Here is a 25,866-nt window from a genome sequence, read left to right on the forward strand (position 1 = left end):
CACATTGAAGTTGGTGAGCAGTGAAATATATATCCTCAAAGAGCTAGAATATAAAAGCATTTCTATTGGTGATAGTGTTGTTGGACCTCCGCTGGCATTCCTGGGAGTAGGCCTGTGCATAGGTTGCTCCAGACCACAGCACATCACCATCCCTTCTCATCAGCTGAGGCACTTTCATTCCCCTCCCTGTTGTAAGAGATATTACATATGGAATCAATAAACATGAGGTACAGGTGCTTTAGGAGGAGTGCTTATGATGCATAGGTGCATTACAAGGATCCCTCTAGACAAGGATGAGATCACTGTTAAGAAGAAGCATACGGGCAGGCATACGTGAAGTATCTTTTTAGGAGAAGTGAAGTGTCTCTGTAGGATGAATAAATATTACAAAACTTTGGCTGAGAGTTGTGCATGTTACAGCTGCTCTGGTCAGACAGGAGGTCCTTTTTAGCCAAGTGGACTGTCTGATAAGAAGCTTTCTAGCAGATTTTTCATGAAAAGCATGGACATATAAACTCCTGTATAACAGTGGATTGAACTTGTTGATTTAAGATTAAGTGGTTATCAGTCCACTCCATACAATCCTACAAATCACTGTACTCAGAAAAGAACCAGCAGAAAAGCTCATGTAGCAGCGCAGGAGGCTGTGCAGTTTGTAGTCAAGCACACCAACATAAGCTAGAGTGGATTTCAATTTACTTTTTAGCATCAGTGGTGATTTAAGTAATGAGTTCTGCTCTGTGGTTAGCAGGTCAACATTTGTGGTTTCTATTTAATTTGCCAGAAATTTCTTTCTTTTGTTTTTTTCTTTTCTTTTTTTAGACTTGACTTCTTTTACCTCTAATGCCATCCTTTTCCTTACTGCAATTGGTGAAAGCTTTTTTTGTTTATTTTAAAGTCTTCTGAAGCAGTATAAATATACTCTGAGCCTCTAATTATGGTATTTTTTTCTGTGCCACCTGCAACCATTTTACTTTTTTAGCTGCACAGTTAATTTTCTTTAAGTTACAAATTTTATGTCGTTTTCCTTTTTAAAATTTAGTGCTATGTAAGATAAAGTACCCTTGGCTCTTTCTCTTCTCCAAATATATTGAATTTGCACAATAATTGTTATAGACAGCTTGTCTGTTGTTTGTAGAGACAGCAAGCAAAATTCCCTCTCTCTGCTGTGTCTTCTAAATGGTTGCTCCAAAAAGCAGATTTTTATGATGTCTGAAAAGATATTATCAGCATCAGAGCTCAGTGAAACTTTCACAGTGTTAATATGGGCTACTCCAGTCTCCCATTATTACTTTGTTTCTTGTCCATGCAGATTTGGAATGGATGAATGAACCATGTCTTATGGTTAATACATGGATTCAGCAAAATAGATTATTTTAGTTCAATTCATACCTTCATCAGTCCGCCTTTTGCAGTAATAATTGGTAAGTCCTGTGAAAATTTAAGTCTTTCAAAAATTTAGTCTAGTGGGGACACTGACAAGACCATGGATATAATATACATGTTTTGTTACAATTTTTTTGTCCCAATTTTTTTTTTCAATAAAACAGCAATGAATGAAAAAAAAAGAATTCATTAAGTTCTCCATTTACCAGCCTGGTAATGTAAGTGACTATCTGAGTTTTGTATTTGTTTACAACAGATTAGTCACAGTGGGCTGGAAGCTCTTCTATGCTGATGAAATTTGGTAGTATAATTTTGAATTTGAATGAAAAATAATGCTTTCAATCAGCTTTTTTTCCATGTTGAATAATGGAGATTACTCTTCTCATATATTAGAACATCTAAGTTTTCCTATAGATCTTATGTTCACATGGGTGGTGAACTGACTAGATGATGAAGTTCAGCAATAGAACACAGAAAAGCTTTCAGCAGGGCCTGGTTACTCAGCTTACGTATATCAATTTAGTAACATCAGTTCCACACTGCTATGATAATTTACACCAGCTGAGGTTCTGGGCACTGGTCCTTTTTATTGTGTCTTGACTTTTCTAGCACATAGGTTAAGCAACATTTGATAACCATATGTTTAGTGTATTGTGCCAGTAGAATAGACTTAGAAGGTGGAGTGTGAGAAGAGTGGGAATTGCAAATGTATTGTTAGGTTTTATTGACTTCAGAATGTGGCATAAATACAATGTCAGGTTCTCTATAAAACAAGGCCCCCATGTGGAGTCAAGATATCCTGTAAAAATTAGTAAAGAAGTCTTAAAATTCTTAATCTTAATCTTAATTCTTATTCTTCTAAGACTATATCTTAAAAAATTTAGTAATCTCAAAGTAAACTCTTGAAAATGCAAAGCCAATATGTAAATGTGCATCTAATGCAGTGGAGTTCTGAAACATGTTTGAGTCTTTATATTTCACTTCAGCATCCATGAACAGGCAGAAAGCTTTTCACTGTGCAGAGGGGAAGAGAAGAGCTTCTCTTAGGAACTCACCCCTTTGTGCTAGTGTGATTGAAGGGAGCTGTAAAATAGCAACTGCTGATTATGCAAGAGCTACCTAGGTGTGTGAGTATTCAGTGAATTTCAGCTTTCTTTGGACACTTTGGTGATCAGTGTACGTCTTCTTAGGAAATCTGCAGGTAATGAGTGTGGATGATGGTCAGTGGGGCAGAAAGGAGCTACAAAAACAAATATGGATGGAGAGCTGAGTGCATTCCAGTGGAAAACTCAACTGTATAAAAAGAATTGGGCATCTGATTGTGTCAAACTTTTCATGTTTCATCTATTGCATGTAAAAAATGGTTCTTTTTTAAAGTCTAAAAAAAGTACTTGCTTTTAGAACAGAATGACTTTTTCTGAGTTGAAGGCAGAAGAAGTTACAGTAAATTGGAAAATATTTGGGTCTGCCAACTTCTTTCTGGAAGTTTCAAAGTCCAGAGAGCCTGCTTGCTAAACCTTGAGGTTTAACAAACTCCATTGTGGTATGAAGTTTAAATGAGGAAGTATAGTAACACACCACAATGTGTCCCTTGGGTTGTAAAAATCACTTCTGTGCTACTTCTGGTTTAGTGAGTTATTATTTGTAAGCCAACTAGTGTTATCTTTCTAGATTAGTATTAGACACAAGTCAACTAGCAAATTTTTTTTTTTTTTTCTGCAGAAGGTATGAATGAAATAACTCTTGTGAATATAAGCAGTTGTACTTTCATGTCAGTATCAAACCCTCACATTTTAAAAATAGCCACCTAACAAACACTTTCAGTATTCATCTAGGATCTATTACTGCAGATACTCTGAACTGTTCCTTAGTGTGAAAAATGATGACAGCGCATCACTAATTTAGTAACAATTTAATTATATAGATAGAAGCAGAAAAAAATACATTTTGATCAACTTTGGCATTCAAATAATTTATCTGCAAAATTTGTTTCACTAAATCTGTTGGCATCTGCAGTCACTGAAATATAGCTTAAAGGCATTGTATTTTTCTTGGCTAGAACTTGGTAACTTGTGTTGTATTTGCCCACAAATGCTCAGTGCTAGTTACTGCCATCATTTCCTTGAGCATGTGTTTCTACTTTAAAAACCAAGTGCTGTCCTTACAATGTAATGACTTTCCTGCATATGTCAGAGCCTTAATCCAAGAGGCTGTGTAAAGAAGATTGTGAACTGACTTCAGTGAGCTCCAGGGTCTGATGGCAATAGTCTTCCAGTAGAGGGGGTGTGGTGGATATCCTCTGGGTTGTAGGTCTGAAACATCTTAGATTACTCAGCCATATTTGTCAGCTTAACACCAGCGGGCAGCTCTATCCGCTAGCTGCGCTGACAGCTTGCTTTGTTATCTTTCTGTGCAGCTTTTACTTCCTCCCCTCATGTGACAGTCAAGGAGGCTGCTGCTGGAACAGTCAATAGAGCTTCCTTGCTCTGCTTTTCCAATACTATGATTAGTGCCATTAACTCAGTGTAGTAATGGGAGTAAATTCAAGTTGCTGGAAAAGTTGCAATACATCCCTTGTAGATATTAGTATTTTGGTTTTTATGACATGTAAGTGTATTAACATATCAGATACTGGTGATATCAGTATCAGCACTGAGATAGCAATGCTAAAAATTTGGTACGTTGCTATTAAAATACTGGTTTGCTGAAGCCCCATATATTTCAACTGGTATATTTTCTAAATTTGTTTGAGGGGATGTGAGTAACAAGTACCACACTTCGTTTTCAAATGTTATTGGTACAATTCTACTTTGATGAAAAAAGATTTAAAATTTTTCACAATGTTGTTTCTGGGTTAGCAGAAGTTCTTGTCTCAAAACCACCTTTTTTTCCCTAATATTTGTCACTAAACATTCTGGTTGAAATTGCTGTCTAAAAAAATAAGAAAGCCTGCCTGATCATGGTTGAATTTTGAATTATGTGAGTTGATACAACTCAACTTGGTTTTTTCTATTAGAATACATTAATGGATAAACAAAACTGTTGTTTATCAGTAGACACTATAAGAGCTACACAGAGATGTTGCAGTTTGTATGGGCTTTGAAAGCCTTTATTTTTCCTTTCTTCTTTTCATTCCTTCTGCACATGGAGCCTTATGCAGTGTGGCTCCAGTTGCCTATCTAGGGCCTCTATTGCCTACCATGTTGTGAGTAACCTTTCCTGTAATTGTGCTGTATATTTATGGCACAATCTGTGCTAAAAGAAAATTAAGAGTATTTTGCAATAATTACAATTAACAAGAATGTTCAAGCTAAGTCAGGACTAAGTATTTCTGTTGATATATGGACAGTAGCAGGAACTGAGTTACGTAGTTTTGGATGTAAAAACTAAAATTCTATTGGACAAGTCAAACATGAGTAGACTCTTATGTCAAATACCTTTAAAGCCTAAAATTTTAATAAAAACAGTAAACTGTGGGCCAGCATAATCTGTGGGCTGCTGTTCTCTTCTAAGAGACATCAAAAACTTGTTTTGACATTGTACTTTCTATTTTGAAAAGTGATTGGAGTATACTACCAAATTAAAATCTTTCCTTTCTCAGTCTTTCTGGGTCTGTATTTGTGTCTTGACAGTGGTTGCAATGTCAGTAATGACTGGTGTTTCCAAGAAACTGCATCATGTTTCATGTATAATACTACCATCCTACTAACATTAGTGTGTTAATTTCTAAAATTAAATATTACATTTAATTTTAGAAAAACTAAGTAATTTTGGAAGAATTTTAATTTTCATTGGATTTTCTTGGTCACAAAGAGATGCTGTGCTATAGCTCATGTTTGACTGGAATGTTTAGGATCTGTACATTTTTTATGTTTAATTTGTGAAGTTACAGTAGTATGGTGACAAATTCTATATCTTAAGTGTTTACCAATAAGAGTATAATGAAACATACATTTTTAACATTGAAATACGAACACCATTTCTTATTTACTTTTGCTGTTTTGGATGTTTTTGAGCATATGCTTCATGTGCTTTGCTGTTTGACTCAAGTCAGGTCCTCCTCAGACCTCCCATGCTGTTAAATGTATGGGTAGAATGGTAGCTTCCAAGCACCCCTAAAGAAAACTCTTTCAGGTCATGTCATATAACCTGTATTATAAGAGCAGCTGTGGGTATGATTCTGAAAATTAATATCCTGATTTTTTTACATGTTTTTGTTTGGTTTAGTTTGGTTTGGTTTTTTAGATGTGAGACAGAGTTGTCATAATATAATACATTTGTCTCTCTTTTTTTTCTTAATAGATAAAAAAATATTTTGAACTTGAGCCACTTGCACGTGGAAAGCGCTGGATTCTTAAGCCCTGCTCCTTGGATGATATGGAGGCAGTAAAAGACAGTTTCTCCCTCCTAATAAACTTGCTAGAAGAGAGAGACTTCGAACCTTCAAGAATGTGAAAGTCAAGAGAAAGAAGAGGTTCCCACGCATCGCTGTACCTGCTCACTCTGTCACAGCTTAATTACAGTGTAGTATCAAGGCTCAGCTGTGATATGTTGTTCATACAGAGTTAATGCAGAATGTCCTTTGGTTAAAATAAATGTTCTGTGAATAAGGTACACAGCTATTTCCAGTAAAGTTGTCTACACTACTGAAGTAGAAAGTTCCTCTTTGTTTACCACTATTTCTGCACACTGCATGTTGCTTTCTTGCATTGTGATCATCCTTGGTAGAAAAATTTACACGCACAAAAATAACATAGTCTGTAAAGGAGGAATTCCACGTGTTACCTTGAATTTTAAAAAATAAGTAATGTCTGAAGAATTTATGAGTCTAATTTAGCTTGTTTATTGATCTCACATTATGGAAAAGCACAGCCACTGAGAACCTTAATAGGATACCTAAAAGTCAAGCAGTTTCATGTTAATGCAAAGGTTATTCCTGAGGTTTTACTAAGTGAAAACACAGTTGAGGTGGTGGACTCCACAAGGTAGTTGAGTCTCTTCTAAAGTCACTGCAAAACCCTGCCAGAGGCAGTATGGTATTTTGCTGGAAGTTTGCTGGAAAGTAAATTAACAAACAGATGTGCACAGATAACAGTACTTGGGGAAATCAGCTGACATAAACAGCTGATCTAAGTAAAAAGATTTTTAGAGGTATATGAAAGATTTTAGAAATATACAGAAGTTGAATAAAGTAATAATTTTCTTTGAAAGTAGTTTTCCATAAGAAAAGCAGAGCAAATATCTCTAAGTTCATCTGTGGAGGCTTTATTACTAGTTAAAAGTATAAGTGATTTCAAATACTTCCTTTATCACTCATTTGTAGACTACTACTGTTATTGTAACATTGCCAAGGCATCTATCCCGTAATTAAGAGTCTTCCAGTGTTTGTACAATAAGCTTCTCTTTTCAAGGGGATTATATCTTGTTCTTTCAAACTTCCTCTGGGCTAAATGTTACTTAGAAGATGAAAAAGTAGGCATTGGAAACAACATTTGTAATGCATTTAGAAAAAGTCGATTTGGGTCACATAACACAGTCCACTTTTCCTCTTTCTGTGTTTTCCCCATTGCAGATTTGCAGTATTTTGGCTACCTTTTGTTGATTTTTAAAAAACTCATAAACTGATTTGTCCATTGAAGAAACATGCCAGGCCACTGGTTCACAGTGACAACAGGGTATGTGCAGATCAGTCAGTGGATTGGTACACGCCTTGAATGCTGTGCCTTGTGCATTCAGCTATCCTTGTGCATAAATATCTGCAAACGCAAACTCGAATGAGGTGTCATTAGTTCCTGATCAACTCTGCTTCTGTCTTGAAACACACAATGCCTTGTTTTCGGGGCTTTAAGCAACATATCTTTCCACTCTGAGCATTTATCTTCTGTTTTAAGTTTATTGTAGTTTCTTACTAGTTTATTTGGGGATAAGAAAATAGTAAACATCAGCTTTTGAAGGCTCATAAAAGCCATTTCTCTATTAATTGTAATTTTGCTCTTTGTTAAACAAAATGTTTCTAATAGGTATTCTAGTTTACTTTTCAATTTCCATGAATTTCCTGCACTGTTCCCACTATTGTGACTGCTTCCTATTAACAAAAAGAAGCTGGGAAAACTGGTAAACTCCTTTTTAAATTTTGAGATGGAATAGGCAGGAAGCCTAAAGGGCATGTCCTTGCTTTGTTTTATGGCCTCTTTCCTGTCAGGTCAATCGTCTCACTGCTAATACTCTTAGAAACAACCAAGAACTGGAATTGTTCATTTTAAAGCACATTCATTTTAAATCAACTGCTTTGATTCAGTTCTCTCTGCACACTTTAGTTCAGGACCCAGCTGCCCATCAGTTTCTCTTGTGAGGGCTAAGGAGGTTCCTTTCCCTGGATTTAAAGAGGAACTGGATCTAATTTACATTTCCAAACTCTCTTGTTGCTGACATGAGCTTAAAGGCTACAGTGGTCCCAGATTTCCCCGAAGTCCCCAGATTTCTGTATTATTTAGGGACAATGAAAAATAAGCAGGGAGGAGGAGTAGGAGCATTATTTCCCAGAGAAGGCAGGCAGTTTGGGGAAGCAAAATGAGGGATTCCAAGCTTTTACTGCTTTTTCATTGGCCATAAGTTAGAAGATGTGAAATAACATTTTTTTACCATTTTCCCCTGCTTTTGTTTAGTTATGGACCAAAAGGTACAGGAAATGAAAATAAGCCCAACTCTCTTGCATTCTTGAAGCTGTACTTATTTCTACCATCAGTGAGTTTGTCTGGTCCGAAAACTTTAGTGGCTCCAAGTTTTCTTTTGGTTGTGATCTCCCGGCTATGCACTGTTTGAAGCTGCTACATAACTAACATGGAAAGGCCCAAGAAGTCCATGATAATGTGGTTTTGGAGTATGCCAGTGGCCATTTAGACTAGGACCTTTTGATACTTCAGTGTTTTTAGTTTAGGCAAAAGTCAACTGCACAGAAGCAGTGATTTTAATTTTCAGAATTATTTTGAGTATGCTTTTTCTTACTAATAGAGTGATCATTCCTCATCACAAGTTGAAACAATACCTCATAACTGCTGAAGGCTAAGACCAACACTACTTTGAATGTAGGTTTTGTGGTTTCGTGTTGTAGATGGACTTAATGGATGTGTACCTTTTAAATGTCTATAAACAACTTCACCTTTTTATGAGGGGATAACAATGTTCATAGCAGCTCATGTCACACTTCCTTGTCTATAGTGTTGTTGAATGCTCTGACTATGGTAGAATATGTAAGCACCATGCAGTTTTCATTCAGATAACCAATCTTAACTGCTTTGGGTTTTGTTTGTTTGTTTTAATCTTTTCACATGTGTTTGTCATTTAGGTGGAATAAACTTGGGCACTAGGCTTGGGCTTCCATGCAAGTTCATTAAGGAGTGAACATTGTCTTTTAAAAAAAAAAGATATTGTGCTTTAATGTTCTTTAGCCATCTGTTAAATTACTTTGTGTGTATATGTGTGTGTGCCCACACTGGGCTTCTTCTCAGACCTGTGGCTGTCTGCGGTGTCTCAGCCGTCAGAATGAAAACATTATCAATCAGTATCCAACAACAGGTGGTTTTGACAACCTTCTGTCTGCTGCCTAATGCTTTACAACTCATCAGTAAGGCCTTGTCTGCCCACTCTGAGCTGGCAATTTTAACTGCTTCATGTTGTGCCCTGTACTTGTACTTTTAGCATTTGTATGGCTTAAAATATCAGTCTTAGTGGGTTTTGATATTCTTTCTTGCTGTATAATGCTCCATGTGTATCTTAGCTTGCCTATTCAAATGTGCTATACAAAAATCTGTGATGTATTATTTCGTTTAACTTCCTGCATTTCATTATATTTATAGAAGTTGCAGATTTTTGTACCGTATTACTTAATACAGTTGCCTTTTTGTAATGGCAATTAATTTATATTACAAAAGTTTGTATCTTTACTGTAGTCAAAAGTATTAGTTAACTGCCATATTATCTTGACTTTATACTAAAAATGCAGTATCAACAGAAGCTGACCCAATCAAGTGGTCAGCTGCTGACATGGGAAACTTGTACTGTTTGTGATTTATACATGATTTCCACTATCAAAAAAAAAAATTAAAAAAAAAAAAAAAACACTGTGTAGAACTGACTTGATAAGTTTTTGTTTCTTGAGTAAGTAGCCAGTTTAGGGCCATGGCATATTACCTTGATTTGGATTCTTCAAGATAAATTATTTATGCATAAGTGAAAACAAATACTACTGTGTAAGTATTGGTACATCATACATAGTTGCAAATTCACATACATATGTATGAAATAGAAGCTTCCAAAATCAGCTGATTTCTTCCATAGCAAGATGTTTTTACTCTGGAAGTATATCTGAAAGATATTGCAGGTTTATTGGTGAAACAGAGATTGGAATAATCCCTGCACAATTATTCCATAATATTAAACTGAGGGCCATGTTTATGTGACTAGAAATTCTTTTTAAATAAATGACATGGCAAAGTACATATACAAAACAGAAGTTACAGAAGCTGAGCAAAGGAATATATTCTGGGAAATACAGAAGCTTGCTGAAACGGCTCAGTGTTATCCTGTCAAGCACTGTTTGAGTAGGAAGTGCTCTCACAATGCAAGTTGTAACAGCTGATGGAAGAACACCATTGGTAAACTAGACTGAAGTTGGTAATGCAGTTACTGAGGTATGCTTTTCTCATGTCACTGTTTTTTAAATCTGCCTCTTAACCAAGACTAGGAATGAAATGAAAGATTTCTAAACTGAGGATTCTTTTTAATTCTTTTGTTTCATACAAATAGGAACTGAAAACCAGCTAATCATGCCTCATTTGATAGCTCTTAAAAGAATTTTCATTAGCTCATTAGCCCTTTGACCTAATAGTTTAAACAAATAAAAACATCTGTTTGTGTCAGCTGTAGGGTTAGTCATCCAGGGCCCAGGTTTACATGAGGATAAAAGGGAGTCCCATATCCAATATAAAAACAAAACCCATACCTTTTTCAGCATCTGTAGTTGAAAAGGACACCTGAAATCAAGTAGGCTGTGCTGAATTCTGTTAGGTGAAGAAACTGAAGAAGATCATTAGCCTTTTCAATCCTCTGCCCTCATGAGTGAACGGACTAATTTCATTGTGTGGGTTTGACTGAAGTTTAATTTAAATAGTTCTGAGAGATTCTTAATTCTAGTGGTTTATAATGTGTTTTAGCTTTTATCACAGCTATGTTTAGAGAAGCCAAAATAGGCTATATATAATACTTGTTCATTATAGATGAATTTCATAGGAAAATGTAATATGTGGTATTCTGGTGGGTTTTAATGGGATATATTCAGGACAGCCTTGCTTGTGGAGGGTGTGTTTATGCATCAAACATGTTCAGCACTTCCATTTATAATGTCTTAAGTATACCTTAATTTTTTAATCACCAAGTCTCTCTAGGAAAGGCAGATATGCGAATGTCAGTATTGGTACCAACATTAGTCTATGGAGCTCCAGTTAGCTGTGGCAATAAACTGAGAGAGAACAGAAGTATTCTAATCTTGTCAGGTTTACAGAAAACCCAACTGAAGTAATCAGCAAAAGGCCCAGGAAAGGTCCGGGATGAGTACAGCCAAAGAGACACTCTTTGCCTGAAAATAGCCTGAATTGCATAATATTCTTAGTTGGAAGGAACCCACAAGGATCACTGAGTCCAACTCTTGGCCCTGCAAAGCATGATCCCCAAGAATGGTACCATGTGCCTGAGAGCTTTGTCCAGAGGCTTCTTGAGCTCTGTTTCACTTGGTTCTGTGACCACTTCCCTCAGGAGCCTGTTCCAGTGCTCAAACACCCTCTGGGGGAAGAACCTTTTCCTGATACACAGCCTAAACCTCCCCTGACACAGGTTATTCCCTCATGTCCTGTCACTGGTCACCACAGAGATCAGGGCCTGCCCCTCTGCTTCCCCTCATGAGGAAGTTGTTGACTGTGATGAAATCTCCCCTCAGTCTCCTCCAGGCTGGTTTTGGTAAAGACCTTATTTATAATAAAAAGCTGTTGCAATTAATTTTTAAGCACAGAAACATATTCTCATACATGAAAAAAAAATATATGTAACTATATTTATGTATTTGAAAACTGGCCACTTGCTAAGAAGCAAGAGTCATTAATTGTACCTAAAAATCACAACAAATAAAACTAGCGACCACAGTACTTCTTTTTTCACCTATCACCTTGCAAAAGTGAAATGCTGTTGTTTATTTTGTTACCATGCAATGTAACTATAATTTATTGCATTTCAGTGTTCACTAGAAAGCATTTGTATGTAATAAGAAAAAGGAGACAAAAAATCCTTTTGTGATTTTGCAACTTCCACATATGAAGATCTGCCATCTTTCTAAGGAAGCATTGAACACTGAAGGACAGGAACTTTGTAACTTCATTATAAAACAGTGCCAGCTGAAATGCTAAATCATGGAAATCCCAAACAAAAGGTCTAGTGCTGTTCAAATGCACAATCCCAGAGATGGTAGGCAGGAGAGAGGAAATCATGACTTGCATATGAATGTTGGAAAACTAAAACAAGTTTAATGGCTAATCACACAGCAAAGTATTTGGTGTTTTCACAATATGACAGTCTTGAATTAGGAGTGTTGATAGATATTTCAGGATCAAACAGGCATCCTGTAAAAAAATGTAAAGAGTCTAATTTTATAGTAGGTTGCATTTTGGGCTTGTCAATTTTGACGTAGTCCCTTGAAAGCAATAATTCCTACTGTGCATTAAAGTTGGCACTTTAAAAATCTCATCTATAGAAATGAATCCATTTTGTGTTTTGTTAACATACACTAAAATAGCATTTTCTGTCTTTTGTCACCTTCTCATTTATTTGAAAGCACATATCCTAACATTTCCCCAGACAAACTTATATTCAAATTACTGTATTATTGTAACTTTCAAAGACCCCATTTCTGACAGTATCAAATTTTAATGCTTGTGAAAACAAATACCTGTTTGCAAAACTACATCAGAACTATTTTATTATAGCATTTCCATGTATGGTATTTTTGTAGGACCTGGAGATTCAAGATGTGAAAGGGATTGGCACCATTTAAAATTAACACGGATTAACTGCAGTATCTGGAAAACATTTTTTTTCTTTTTTTTTTCTTGTCTAACAGTGGAATGAAAAATGCAATATCATCCTTTTCTCAATATTTATCTTGCCACAGAGAAGAAATTAGCACTCATTTTTAGTAACATGAGTTATAACAGTATTAGTCCATTTTTAATAAATTACTTTGCCAACTTGGTAGCTGGAATCCTCTCTGCTTTACACATGGATGTCAGAATTGAAAGAATTGAATTGAACTTCCTTCAGTTATTTGAAACTAAGGTTGATTTTTAAAAATGCTAATTGCCTTGTCTAAAATATTTTTGCATGGTTTGCAGGAGTGTGATTGATGCAGGAAAGTTCACTTTTGCCTTTAAGATATAGAGCATGACCATTTGGTTACAGTAAATACAGTACTGCAAGTCTGTGAAAGTCATCACATATACTAAAGGTATTGAGACCATTTACCTCACATTCCTTTCTATTAGCTTCCACAATTAACATGATCCACAGCTGAAAAAATAATTCTGGTTGTCAGTGATAAATGGGGTGAAATCGTCAATCACTGAAGTTGACAGTATTTTTTTTTAAAAATATTACAAACAAATGTTTACCCAAAGATAGCAGTATGTTGCTGAGGCTTTTTTCTTTGGAGTTCTCTCATTTCATTTAAATGACATGCTGACTTCAGGGCTCACTCTCAGGCTAAAGAGAGCTTCTTTTAATTTTCTTGATTTTTTTTTTTTTTTTTTAATTTCTGGAGCATTGAGAACACCAAACATCCATGCACCAAAATCTTTTACCTCTTACCAGGAACATTCCTGGTAAACTTCTGAGATCTGAGAAAGAACATCAACTTAAAAATGCTGGAGATGGATGCTACATCAGCTCTTTGTTTATTTGTTTTGTTTTCTTGGTATGGTTTGTTTATTTTCTTTTCTTGGTGCAGACCTGAGATTTCAGTTCAGGCCTGTCCCCACTGAGAGGTGCCTGTAATATAAGATTCTACTATTATGGGCTATATAAATATCTTGCCTATTTTTAGCACTTGCTTTTGATCTCTGAAGAATTTTAATATCAAGGTCAAATATGGTGGTTTCATATGTAGATGTATTGGTGACATAGACATTTATGAAAATGTATGCAGTGTTTCTAGATTAGAAATATCTTGTTTTCTAGGTTGTCAATAATGAGGACAAATCCTCTGTTACCGCTGTGAGATGGTGAATCTTGTTCTGTCTGCTTATGAGAGATTCAGAAGGCAGTTTTGCTTTTAGGTTTTGGTTCAAAGCAAATTAAACTGAAACTGTTTTTTCTTTCAAGTGTGGTATTTTATACTATGTGGATACCAGTGACTAGCATGTTCTCAAGCACTTGGTCTGTGAGAGCCATTTCACATCTAACCTGATTACGGCCTGAGGAGGTGCTCACTAGAAATCAATGTTTCCAGTTAGTGACTGGATCCTTTTAATTTCTGCCTGCTATAACATTTTTAAACCATTGTGAACCTTGATGTTCACACCTCTTTGCACATCTCTCTCACGTGTCACACAAGTGTGCCCTTGGAGCGGTTGTTAACACAAATCTGGAATTCCCCTGGCACCCAAGGACCAGTTCATTCATGGTTGTCATGAGACACGGTATTCTATTCTTTCTTCATCAGAGTATGCATGAAGGCTCATTTTCTCATCATCTTTTGTGTTTCCATATCTGCTTATTTCGGGTGGGAACTCTTGTTCATGCAATAATTGATCTTTGATGCTGGGTTTATCTTTCATCAAAGCAGGGACTATTACAGGAGGATAGTTCTGAGACACTCTTTTGTGATCAAAATTACAGGTTACAATACAAATAGCTAGAAAATGTAACTGTTAGTAGATGGCGTTGAGTATAACTAAAAGCCAAGATCAAATGTGCCTTGCTTCAGCTAACTATGCTGAAAGTTGATTCTCATTTACTAATGTCAGAATTAAACCAGAAAAAGTTGCCAAAATTAGATAATGTCTGGTTCCGCATAAGGAATGCATAAAGTGAGCCTGGTGAGGTGTGGGCCACTATTCTGAATGGCACTGAGGCCTCCTCAGGGATGGCCATCTGCCTCAGCCTGTGACCCATCAGCCATAAGATACTTGTTTGCTGCAGAGTGGGGGGGAAACACCAGTTTGAGGAGGCTTTGGTAGTGGTTCTGCCTCACCAGCTAATGCCAATGCATGTCCTCCAGAGCCGGGTGCTGATGACCTGCAGTGGCTGCTCCAGTGGAGCCAGTGCTTTCTATTGGTGCCTCTGCCACAGGAACCCTGGCTGGCTTGTCAGGAATGGTGTGGAGTTTACAGCCAGGGACCAGCCATGCCTGGCTTACCGAGACAAGCACTTTTCAAGGTGACGAAAGAAATACTGAAATGGGAAAATCACGGCTGGTGGCATGCCTTCACACCTGTCATGCTGTATTACAGTCTCAGTCTTTGATTATTGGTCCCATAAAGGTGTCATTTTCTTCATGTTATTAAAGCAATTACAGTTATTATACTTAATTTGTCCTTTCCAAAGGGAGCAAGAATAAATGAGGGAGGATTTGCATACAAATTGAGCCTGATGTGGGGGGAAATTGCAGCAGGTGGTGCGGCTGTGAGGAGATGTAATACAGGAGCATGGCCGGAGCTGCCCTCTTCCGCAGCCCTGTGCTGGTGACCCTTTGAGGAATGTCTCACAACTGTCTGGTGGATTCATTTGAATGAGGGACAGTTTGGCTCACTGTCATCCTGGGCAGATCAAAGCCTGTGCCTTGGCTGGCTGCACTGAGGAGGCATGTGAAATATCTCCCCACCCCCAGGCGAGTCCTTTTCCCTGGCACTACTCAACCTCCCCATCATTTCTCACAGGGACATGCCCCATTCCCATGCATCCTGTCACAGGCTATCATGAATCACTACCATAAATAACAAAGATGCTAATTTTTGGAGTGCAACTCTATGAACTTCTTCAAAAAACATTTTTGACTGTAATCTGTTCTATCAGAAACCTGTTTTATCTCTACATCTGTTACTCAGTACTAATCCTCATATTATGCCCTCTCAAGTATTCCCCTTGCATACAAGGCTTTCAAAAGCAAACACTTTCCAATATGTTTCTGCATTCTTAGTGAAAACAAACAAACTTACAAATAAACCTAGATGTCAGGATGTTCAGATAACATACAATGTGTCTTTATTTAATATAAAGAGATACAAGAAAAAAGACATGTTGACCTCCCTCCAGTAAATTTTTCTCAAGAACATTGCAAAATACATGTAAACTCCCTTGGCCTGTTCAACCTTTCCAGATGCATCACTCTCCTGGGTAGTTAGACAGATGTAGAGTCAAGTGGGAGTGCAGATAAGCATGTTGGATACCACCACTGTGCTGAAATATGTAGACCTCCATATGGTAAGGTAAATGCCATCATTTTTTCCCTATTTTAAAGGTTCCTATGAGGAAACTTAAGCCGTATCTGTGGTTACAGAACAAAGAAAAAATCTTGTCTACATGCATTTTATAAAATATCTCTTTCATGTAATTATTTATGGGCTGTGATAGCTGGAGCACATAAATTTTTTCAATATTTATTTCTCCTTCAGAATTGCTTGGATTTTTCTTCACCTATCAAAATGACTTGCTTCTATTGAGCAGTGTCTATATTTTGCATGTCTATATTCTGTGGTTACTTTAAGGCTACAGTATATCAGATTCCGTTTATTGAACTAAAAGTTATAGAAAATTCAGAGAGAAAAATATTACCAAAGTAACTAATATAAAGAGTCCTGTAGGAAAGATCATTGTATATGAGAAAATATGTTGAAAAACAATAAAAAATATTACACTGATGTTTCAAAGGATGCAAATATGAAATTCTGTTACCAGAACTATTTTAGTGTCAGATATGCATATCTATAATTAACTTTATTTTGAAGTTTTGTCATCTATCCTCATTTCTCTGTATGCCTTTGTTACACACCTTTCCAAACCACACATGGTCTGGTTTTGTTGCCCAGAAAAATTCCCTGTCCTCCTTCAGTTATCCCAAATGTCAAAATTAGGTCATGACTGGCCTACCTTCATGCTAAAGCAGTTTATCAACCCTTTGATGGGGACTTACAGCTCCCTGTGGTGCTGATGGTCCCACAAACCATTGGGGTTATACCTTTTCCCCTCCATCTGTGAATTTGCTGCATATCTGCAGCATTTACACAGCATGCAATGAATGTCCAGTGGATGAAAAGTCTTCAATGAATGAAAAGACAGGACAAAAATAATTGGAGCAAGAGAGTATTTCCTTAGCAGAGAATGAGTGCAGGGTGAATTTAGCAGATCTATATTACCTGACTAGAGGGGTTGATGAGTATCACCTTCCCTCACATAGGACAAATGTAGTTCAGAAACAGAGGCTTAGTTTATTGGTCCATTACCTTCAAAACAACACCGTAATCCTTGGTCATGGTATCATGGATGTGGGTCTTGAGGATCAGGCAGAAGAGGCGAATTTTTTCTCTGACTGGCCTCGTCACTCTCTATACCTTTTCTCACTAGGTCAGGCAGGTTTACTTTATTTTTTTTCTGTCTCAAGGCCATTGGGAAGTTTCCTGAATTGATAGGTCTGGTGCCTGCCCGGAAACTGCCTGGTTCAGAACACTGATCCTCATCTTACCTATTGAGCTAAAAGCTTAGATACCACCTAAACTTTTCTAGATTTGCTGCTTCATTTCTTGGTCTTCAAGATCCTGAATAAGGCCCTAACATGCAAAGGATGTGATACCTTCTATTCATACAGCCACAAGTAACTATGAGGCCTGGGAATGCCTTGAGCGGTGACTTAGCTGCAGACAACATCTTCTCCATGGAAGGTGGTGTCTGTGGCACAGTTCAGCAAAGAGGCTACCTAACAGCACAACTTAGCCCCCTTAACAACATGGCACAAGGCCATGGCACATCTGCTCAGACCATTGCCAGATAACATCTCAAAATAATTCTGGGAAATATTTTCTTAATTGACTGTTTATCTCAGATTCTCTCTCCTCCTCTCAAGCAATTGAAATCTTGCTGGGAAAAAGGGTAGTTTTTAGAATTTTACATACAACTTAGTGTGGAGAGTGGTAAGGATGTAGTACTGTCCTTCAAGGATGTCAAGTTTTGTCTGGAGCCTTCCACAGAATCTCCATTGTCTATTGGATATGAGCTGAGACCCGTTGTGCTGCTGATACTCAGACCATCATCACATGAAGAGTTGTTTACAGGTGTAGGTAATAGATTGAAGCATGCATATTTTCAGACAGCTACTGCTGCATGACCTGTAGCTATCTTGCAATCCAGACAGAACAACAGTTAAAACAGATGAATTTGTGTCAATATTTCCCCGTTTTTATCTATGTTTCATGGAGTGCCTTTGAATGTCTGTCTGGGCAGTACTAGCTGTTAGCTGTCTAGGGAAGATGTTTTGTCTGATATAGTGATCTGTTTCTACCAATTCTCTTTCAGACACCAATATGTAATCAGTGCCATCGTTTTGTGTTGTTGGAAAATCCTGACTTAGCATCATTATTCTAACTATAGCTCTGTCTCCTTTGTTATTCAAATAACTTTACAAGCCCACAGCATTAAGCCTCACTCCATTCTTTACAAAAGCGAGGACTTTCTTTTCTTCCATTTGGCAGAGAGAGAGATCAAATGCAGAATAATTTTGACCTAAAGATCATCTGAACTCTGAAGCAGTGCTGGTGCTTGAGCATAGGCTCTCACTGCAGTGCTTTCCCTATGCAACTAAGGCCTCCCACAGATGAGACCAGCAAAGCAAGTTTGTAATCCTTTCATATTAATCTTCCCAAGGCACTTTCACTTTGGTAACTCAGTGAAATTGTCTGGTAACAAGGGGCTCCATTTCACTAATCACAACTAGCATGCAGTCCACTTGCACCTTGAAAACAGTTATGACTCTCTCTTCTGCAGCTGTTCTGCAGGGGAAACAAGACTGTGTCCCTAGCATGGCTTGAGTTTTAGTTTTGTCAGAGAGTCCTTTGGTGTTTTGCATTGCAGTACTATGGTTTTAGGTAGGCAATGTGTATAGTGGTGTAATTTCCCCTGGTACAGACATTGTATATTTACATCATGGATCACATTAAGAAGATGATTGAATGATGATTTTCATGAAAGACTAATTTTAAAGAGTCTTTTGTCTAAACATTTCATAGATTTATCTTTTTTATGTAGTCTGTACAAGAAAGGATCTGTTGGATGTAGTTAATTTCTTTCAGCTGTAGCTAGACATTCACATATATCTTTTAACCATGTGAAGTCAAACCCAGTTAGCCATAAAGAAAGGATATCTGTTCACAGTTTGGAATCTATTCTGTTGCCTATTTCAAACCCTTGCTATTGAAATAATGGACAGTTATTTAAATGTCATTTGCTTTTTGCTATAATTCAAATCAGCTATTTTCTAATTTTGAGGCAAAGTTCAAAATTATTCTATTTAATTGTGAATTGTGCTATGTGGCTACTTCAGCCTCAAATACTTTGAACTATGTAAAATAGTTTACAATTTTATTGAAAAAATAGGGAAAGAAATTAAATTTTTCTTTAAATTGAAGTTGTTTATGATTAAGAAACTTATTTTCAAATGAAAATATACTTGTAGATTTGATGTGCCATGATATTACATCTCTTCTGAAAATGATATATCCATCTGTACAGTTATCCCTGACTCACCAGAGCTGAATGGCAATTGAACACTGTTCAACAGTGAGTCACCAGTGTCACTTCTTGCAACCCATACTTGGTTTTTCAATAGGTCTGTTCCTACCCACTGCTCTTCATGATCTGAAAGAACTGCATGCAGATATATTGCAGCAGATGCTTGTTTTAGGTACATGTGGGGAGAGAATATGCCTTATTTCTTTCTGGTTTCCCTCTGGAGTTGTTTTCTCCATACTACTTCATACAAGATTAAGTTCCATCCATCTTATTTTCACTAATGCTTTCCAGTGAAATGCTTTGGGATGACTAACATTCAGGTGAACCTGCAGTCTCCATCTGGTTTCTTTGGTGGTGAATTTGTGAGAAGTTTATTTCTGCCCTTACTCTTCATCTTCAGCCCCTGGTGTTAGCACCAGTGCCACAGCCTCAGTTTCCACTATGGCAATGTAGAGCAGCAGCGCTGGGAACCAAAAGTTCGCACTGACTAGTGTATCCCTTTCTCAGAAAAAACAAAACAGTCTAAATAATCTACCACACTCTGAAGTGGTATAAACTTTCATCTTATTTCACAGTTTTCAAGATAAAATAAACTAGTTTCCTGCTTAACTTCAGCTTTCTTGTAAATCTTCTAACAGTCATCAATCTTCTACAGCTTGCACCCGCCAGGTCAGCAAGCACAGTAACAGAGGCTCACCAAAATGAGATAAGTTCACTGCAGATTCTAAACATGTGGCACAGATTTTGTGCTGTATGATTTCAATTTTGTGATGTTATCTTTTCAATTAAAAGGTTGCTGTTTCTTTTGTTCATGGAGACAAAAGCAAGAAAGCAAACACATAACAGGCAGTCCCTGGTTTGCAGTATTGAAATAGATTAAATAGATGAAACATTTCACTATCTTGACTGCGCACTCAAGAGTCCTCTGACCCTAAATAAAGCTATATGAAATGCCTTCTTTGATTATATTTACTATGAACCAACTCTATTTTTAAGAGGTTGTCTCTAGTGTGTCTGTATTCAGCCCTGTTTCTTCCCCCATACCCCGCCCCCACTGCCTTTCCTTGTTAATTCATTTAAACAGGGTTTCTTTCTGCTCAATTTGCATTCAAATGGCTGTCAGGGGAATTTATGGAAATAATATAAGTGCTTTTATCATTGTGTATTTAGTCACATGTGCTAATTTTCAAAAGATGAACTTGTCTTAGCAAAAGAAAGAGTAAGAGTCAAGAACCAGCCTTTACAAGGCTACAAAGCCATGAACTCCCAGACCAGCATCCCAATTAACGATTTTTTGGCTCAGCTGATATATCTTTGTCTGTTGTTTTAGATGGCCCATACTACCCTATTTCTGGCAGCTATTTTCTGCTTCTTCTTCCACTTTTGCAATGGAGGTAGCACAAGCTACCCATCTCGAGATTCAGCACACACTGGAATCTCTTTCTTCTTTGTCCTTAGCAGTAAAACACATGTTTACTGAGTTTCAGAAATTTCACTTTGTGCACTGTTTCTTTTCTTTAACAGGTGTTAGAGCAATAGTAGGGCACATCTCACAGTTAGCAGTAGCTCTGCAAAGGCCACCATGAAACACCTGTGGGTACCTCTGTGGACTGATTCTCTGAAAGCTGTCTGCCCCCTCCTTTTCTCAAAGTAGCAGTCAGCAGATTCTCCAATCCTCAGTGTATTTGGTAATAGTTTCAGCAAATTCACAGCCAAGACAAACTTAATTTTGACCGAATCTGACATCACTGGCTTATAAAATTGAGCATGTAGTTATACCTTAGGCAACATAAGATACTTTTTGGTCTGGCTCATTTAAGATCCAAGTAACTTCTTCTTTTTGGCCCTTGATGACAAATGCTTCCTCCTCTGGCTTCTTGAAAATTGGAGTAATCATTACAGAAAATGACTTCCATAAAGCATGTAAGTTGTTTATGAAAATAATTGGTGACAGAAGTATGGTAGCTTTTTAGACGAAATGGTAGACATTTATATTTTAGATCTACCATTAAGCTGGCTCAGTGGCAGATTATCCACTTTATTTTCACATATTTTCTAGAAGAAAGGGAGGAATTGTGTAAACATGAAAATTATATATTTCAAGCCTTTCAATCTAGTGAGTTTTAGATAATTGTTGTTACTCTGCCCTTCTTATTTGAAAAGTATGTAATTTATATAATGCCAAAAAAACAGGCCCCATTTATTAAATGTGTGAGGTACTGATTTAATTATGAAATTCCTGAAATGGTGGAGGGTCAAAGGGAGAGTCACAGAAGTTTTCAAATCTGAAGCTCAAGAAAAGTAATGTCATGTCCAAGTATATTTAGTGAATGATAATGAAAACCACAGACAAATACAGAGAAGAGGAGAAAATAAATTCCCTGGCTCAAACTGGGAATGTATTGAATGCTTAGAGCCAGAGAAACAATAATTTAGAGGGGAGTATTTCCCTGGATTCTGCACTACTAATAAATCATTGCTGGTCATGCAATTTTTAGTGGTCCCAACAATGATTACATTTTGCATACACTGGTCACACTTCGAGCCTACATACTGTCATTTGTTCTGCTCTCTGCTCTCTGCATTACTAATGCTCCAGGTGCTCTCAGGTGCTGAGGAACAACATTTTTGTATAAAAAGGAAGAGGTGTGAATCTGTCTTTATGCAACATGCACATATACATATGCCACACCTCAGGTCCAAGGAAAATATTATTTATGATACAAGTTTTTTTCAGAATTGCCATTAGGAATTACAAAAAATAGTAAAATAGGTAGAAATCTTAAAATTTAAATTAAATTCTATTTTTGACTTATAAATTACTTAAAATTCTTTGCAGAAAAGCAGTACTAAGGGGAAAGTATCATCTATCTGACTTGCAGTATATGATGTCTTCTTCTTAAGGCATTGTGACTCCTTAGAGTGTGAACGGAGGTACTGAATATGCTGCCGTAAACTGGGGGAACAGACTCCAGAGGTGGGTGCTGAGCCATAAATAGCACAAAGCCTGCAAAATTATGGAGGAAGGAATGAGTACAGCTCACTCTTTTTTTTTTTTTTTTCCCAGGGAAAGAGTATATATGCATACTCCAAGCCACTGGATGAGCATTCACTAATGCATGTATAAAAGTTTGAAAGGACGGTTGGATCTGAAAGCCCTTCTTCCAGAAAGGACAAAAAGTCAAAATACCCAGTGCCTATCAGATCAAGAAGTTACCCAAGATTAATTGGTGGGGAGTTTCAAAAAGTTCCCTATGAACATCTGTGAAGGACACAGAGTGCTTTCTGGAAGGCAGAGTTGTTCCTCCATCCCTGTGGAGCTGGTGGAAGGACAAACCAGAGACTGCAGATGAAAATCCTGGCACGAAGCAGTAAGAGCCTGCTGAGAGGAACAGTGAACCAGCCGCCAAACCCCAGCAGTGATGGAGGAAGATTTCTGCAGACAATAGAAGATTCTGCCAGGTGTGCTGCTACTAGGGAAGCCATTGGGTTGACTGGACCAAAGCCTGGAAGCAAGGTTTGATCTCTGAAAATCCACCAAAATAAAATGTCAAGGCACATCTATCGCAGAGTTGTGCTTACTTAGGTGTTGTCACTGTATTGAAGAACTATTACTAATTAAAGCATTAGCAGAGCAAATCACAAATCAAGCTGGGATTTAAGTTTGTCTTTTAAGCAACTCACTAATGTGAGTTAGCTGAGTGAACTAGAGTTTCTTCAAGGCTGAAGATACGTAGCAACAGAAAGAGCAACAGGGCTACTGACAGTGGAGAACAAAAGATGGGGATAGTAAAATGCAGAACAATGTTTCCAAGCTGAATTGGCTAGGTACAAATCTATAAGGAACTGGGAGGAGGACAGGAAGTGACCTTCTAAGTTAGAAATGTGTGAGTATAGAGCAATTTCTGTGCCTTTGACTGAAATGTCCAGCCCCTGGGTTTCCGCAATACAGATAAAACTGGACTGAAGATTACACCAGCCCACAATCATGCTGCTTGTATCAGTCCCCTGGTCATGTGCAGCAGCAACCTGGTCCTACACCAAGATCCAATTTTGTTGCAACTTCCAGCCTGATGTGTTTAGTTGAAAATAAACTAAAAAAAAAATTCCTTAGATGAAGTTCAAAATGTTTTTTTTATAGAAGAAAACCTCAGATACACCAACTAATAAAACCAAGTGGAAGATATAACCTATTTGGGCATCTCAGTGTTAACTTTCTCCCTTGACCACACCCATTTCAGAAACATTGAACTATTTACTGTCCCTGAAACATCTGGACTTTCTACTTGTTTCATAAGTCTCTAACAAAAAATATCTACACATCATCCATCAACCCACAGCCACATTCTTTTCTCACCCTATCATGATTAGATTCTTTGGGAGGTTTTAGGGTTTTTTTTTTCCTAATGCTTTTCTCTCAGTTTTTCTTGGACATCCTTGTAGTAATTATTAATAGGCTTGATATATGCTCACTTTGAGCCATCAGAAACTAAACTGGTTTGTTATATAAGCTAGAGAAATGGGGACTTTTGGGGACCTGGCCTCTTTTCTTAGCCATAACTGTCCCATTCTGCCAAAACTGAGACAGACGTCGATCACTGTCTGGAGAAAGTCCACCTCCTGTTAAGATGTAGAGAGCAGTGGTGCAGTGTTTTGTCCAAGATAGTTTTTTGGTAGGAACAACCAGGTCAGTGCTCTAAGTGAATGGGAACACCTAAATCACAATCTGTAAAGAAGGACAGAGGTGCTTGCTCCACACTAAACTTTGTTGAAGAAGAGCTGTGTGGCCTCTGTGGGAGTTCCTTTCAAAGAAGTGCCAGCAGTTGCTTACCTGAGCTACATCTATTGTGATATTAAAGAGAATTGCATATGCTATAATGGAAGTGCCATTTTCCTTCCACTTTAAAAGTCATGGGTGGGCAATTTGCCACCCGTGGGCTGGCACTGGAGGAAGGTTTCTTGCAGAAGGATGAGGACAACATACCATCAGTGACTTTAAGCAGAGGCTAAGCCCCCCTGGCCAGTTCCTCCACAGTTTATGCTGCTGAGTGCTTTGCCTTTCTCCTTCTCTTTTGCACCAGTGTCCTTTTTCCACATTACTCTTCAGCCAGGTAAGTCCCCTGACCCAACTCAGTGTGAAATTGCATATGTGCAATCAGTGCAAGACACTTGTAAAATTAGTTAGCTGTGAAAGTGCTGAGCTGAGGCCGGCAGGGAAGTCAGGAATCTGGCTGAGCCCATCTGGGGCTGCCACGGCGGAGTTTCTGGTAGGCGAGCAGTCTCTCAGGGCGGCCAGTTTGCTGCCAGGTAATGAGAGGAGCCGGCTGATAGCGTAGCCTTGTGTGGGGATTGTTTCATCTGTCAGGCTGCCAGGGGATACACAACAATTGCAATCTCCACTTCTCCTCCCTGCCTCGAAGATTAGGGGAGTTAGTCATGTGGAGCTATGAGACTGATAGGAGAGATGATAACAATGCACAAACATTAGACTGGTGTAACTATTAAGGAAAAAAAGGATGGTTCAAGGATGTGTGTAATTAAGAATAATGGCATGAAGAAAAAACATCTTTTTATATGTGTTACTATTTTTATATGACCTCTGTCTGGAACGCAGAAAATAAAACTGAGGAGGAATCAGAATCTTCTCAAGCAATATTACAAAGTTAAACCTTGAAAATAAATCAGCATGTCAGTTTTAAATTTATTAATTTAATTTGTTTGAATACCAGATTAAGAAAGAAAAAACAGTTCAAAGAACAGACCCTTCTTTTGTATCAGCCTGTGAAATAGTCCTGTAGTGGGAGATTGAGATTTTTTTAGGGTAAACAATAGTAGAAACCCTGCTGTTTATCTGATTATCAGATAATTCATCCACTATCAGTAATGATCTTGTTAATAAAAGTGTTATGAAACAGAATATGCCTGAAAGAAGGAGTGAAGAAAGTATGTAAGATGATTTTATTTTCTCTTCTAATCAATTTTTCTATTAGGCATAAAAAAATCAGAAAAACACTGGCAAAAATACAAAAAAAATCAAACAATTAATCAAAGGTACACTCTAAAATCCCACATGGGGGAAGGGAAGATGGCAGCTCCTCTGTCCCAGGCTGGAAGGTAAAAGAACTGTGTCCTGTCCACATGACATGAGTAGTGAAGAGGGGAGGCATGGTGAGCTGGGGTGGGCAGAGGTGTCCCATGTGCTGCTGCCAAGCCCCAGTCAAACTCCCAGCAGTTCCTAGCCCATCGTGTATCACTCACCAGCCCAAAGCCAGGCCAGCATTTTAACCAGACATTTGCTTTGGCACTGACACTTGGCATGAGGGACTCCACATGAAATCCAAGTACTGGCTGCTCCTCACACGGGGTAATGCTAGAAGAGGCAGAAAAATGACAGAGAGGATACAGGTGGGGGAAGAGGGTGAGGAAAAGAGCAGAAGAAGGTGGTGAGGAGACGACGAAGAAAGGAAAAATAGGAGGGCATCAAGAGCAGAGGAAACAAATCAACAAGACAAGTGGACAAAGTGAGGAATACTTTATACCAAAAGCAGATTTCAGGCACATGAGATACTCCACCAATTTTATCCTAGTGCTCATCAGAGCTTTCTCTACTGTGCTGCTGCTCCTCTGTGCCTTTGCCCAGCAAATTCTGTCAAACAGCCAGCT

General features: G+C 37.8%; 1 protein-coding gene across 7 annotated transcripts in view; it reads left to right on the plus strand.

Annotated features, from left to right (window-relative positions):
- ARL15 (ADP ribosylation factor like GTPase 15) overlaps window positions 1-22,656 on the plus strand; it is a 281,674-nt gene extending 259,018 nt beyond the window's left edge. For 6 of the 7 annotated variants that reach the window (XM_054002684.1, XM_054002683.1, XM_054002681.1 and 3 more), the window contains one exon: window positions 5,689-9,489. In XM_054002684.1, the coding sequence (XP_053858659.1) occupies window positions 5,689-5,841 (153 nt within the window). In that variant the 3' untranslated portion in view covers window positions 5,842-9,489. Of the gene's footprint in view, window positions 1-5,688; window positions 9,490-22,270 lie in introns of those variants that run through there. The other variant, XM_054002688.1, reaches the window with a different exon arrangement.
- The last annotated feature ends 3,210 nt before the right edge of the window (window positions 22,657-25,866 follow it).

This window comes from Vidua macroura, chromosome Z, assembly GCF_024509145.1.
Source record: "Vidua macroura isolate BioBank_ID:100142 chromosome Z, ASM2450914v1, whole genome shotgun sequence".
Taxonomy (NCBI): domain Eukaryota; kingdom Metazoa; phylum Chordata; class Aves; order Passeriformes; family Viduidae; genus Vidua; species Vidua macroura.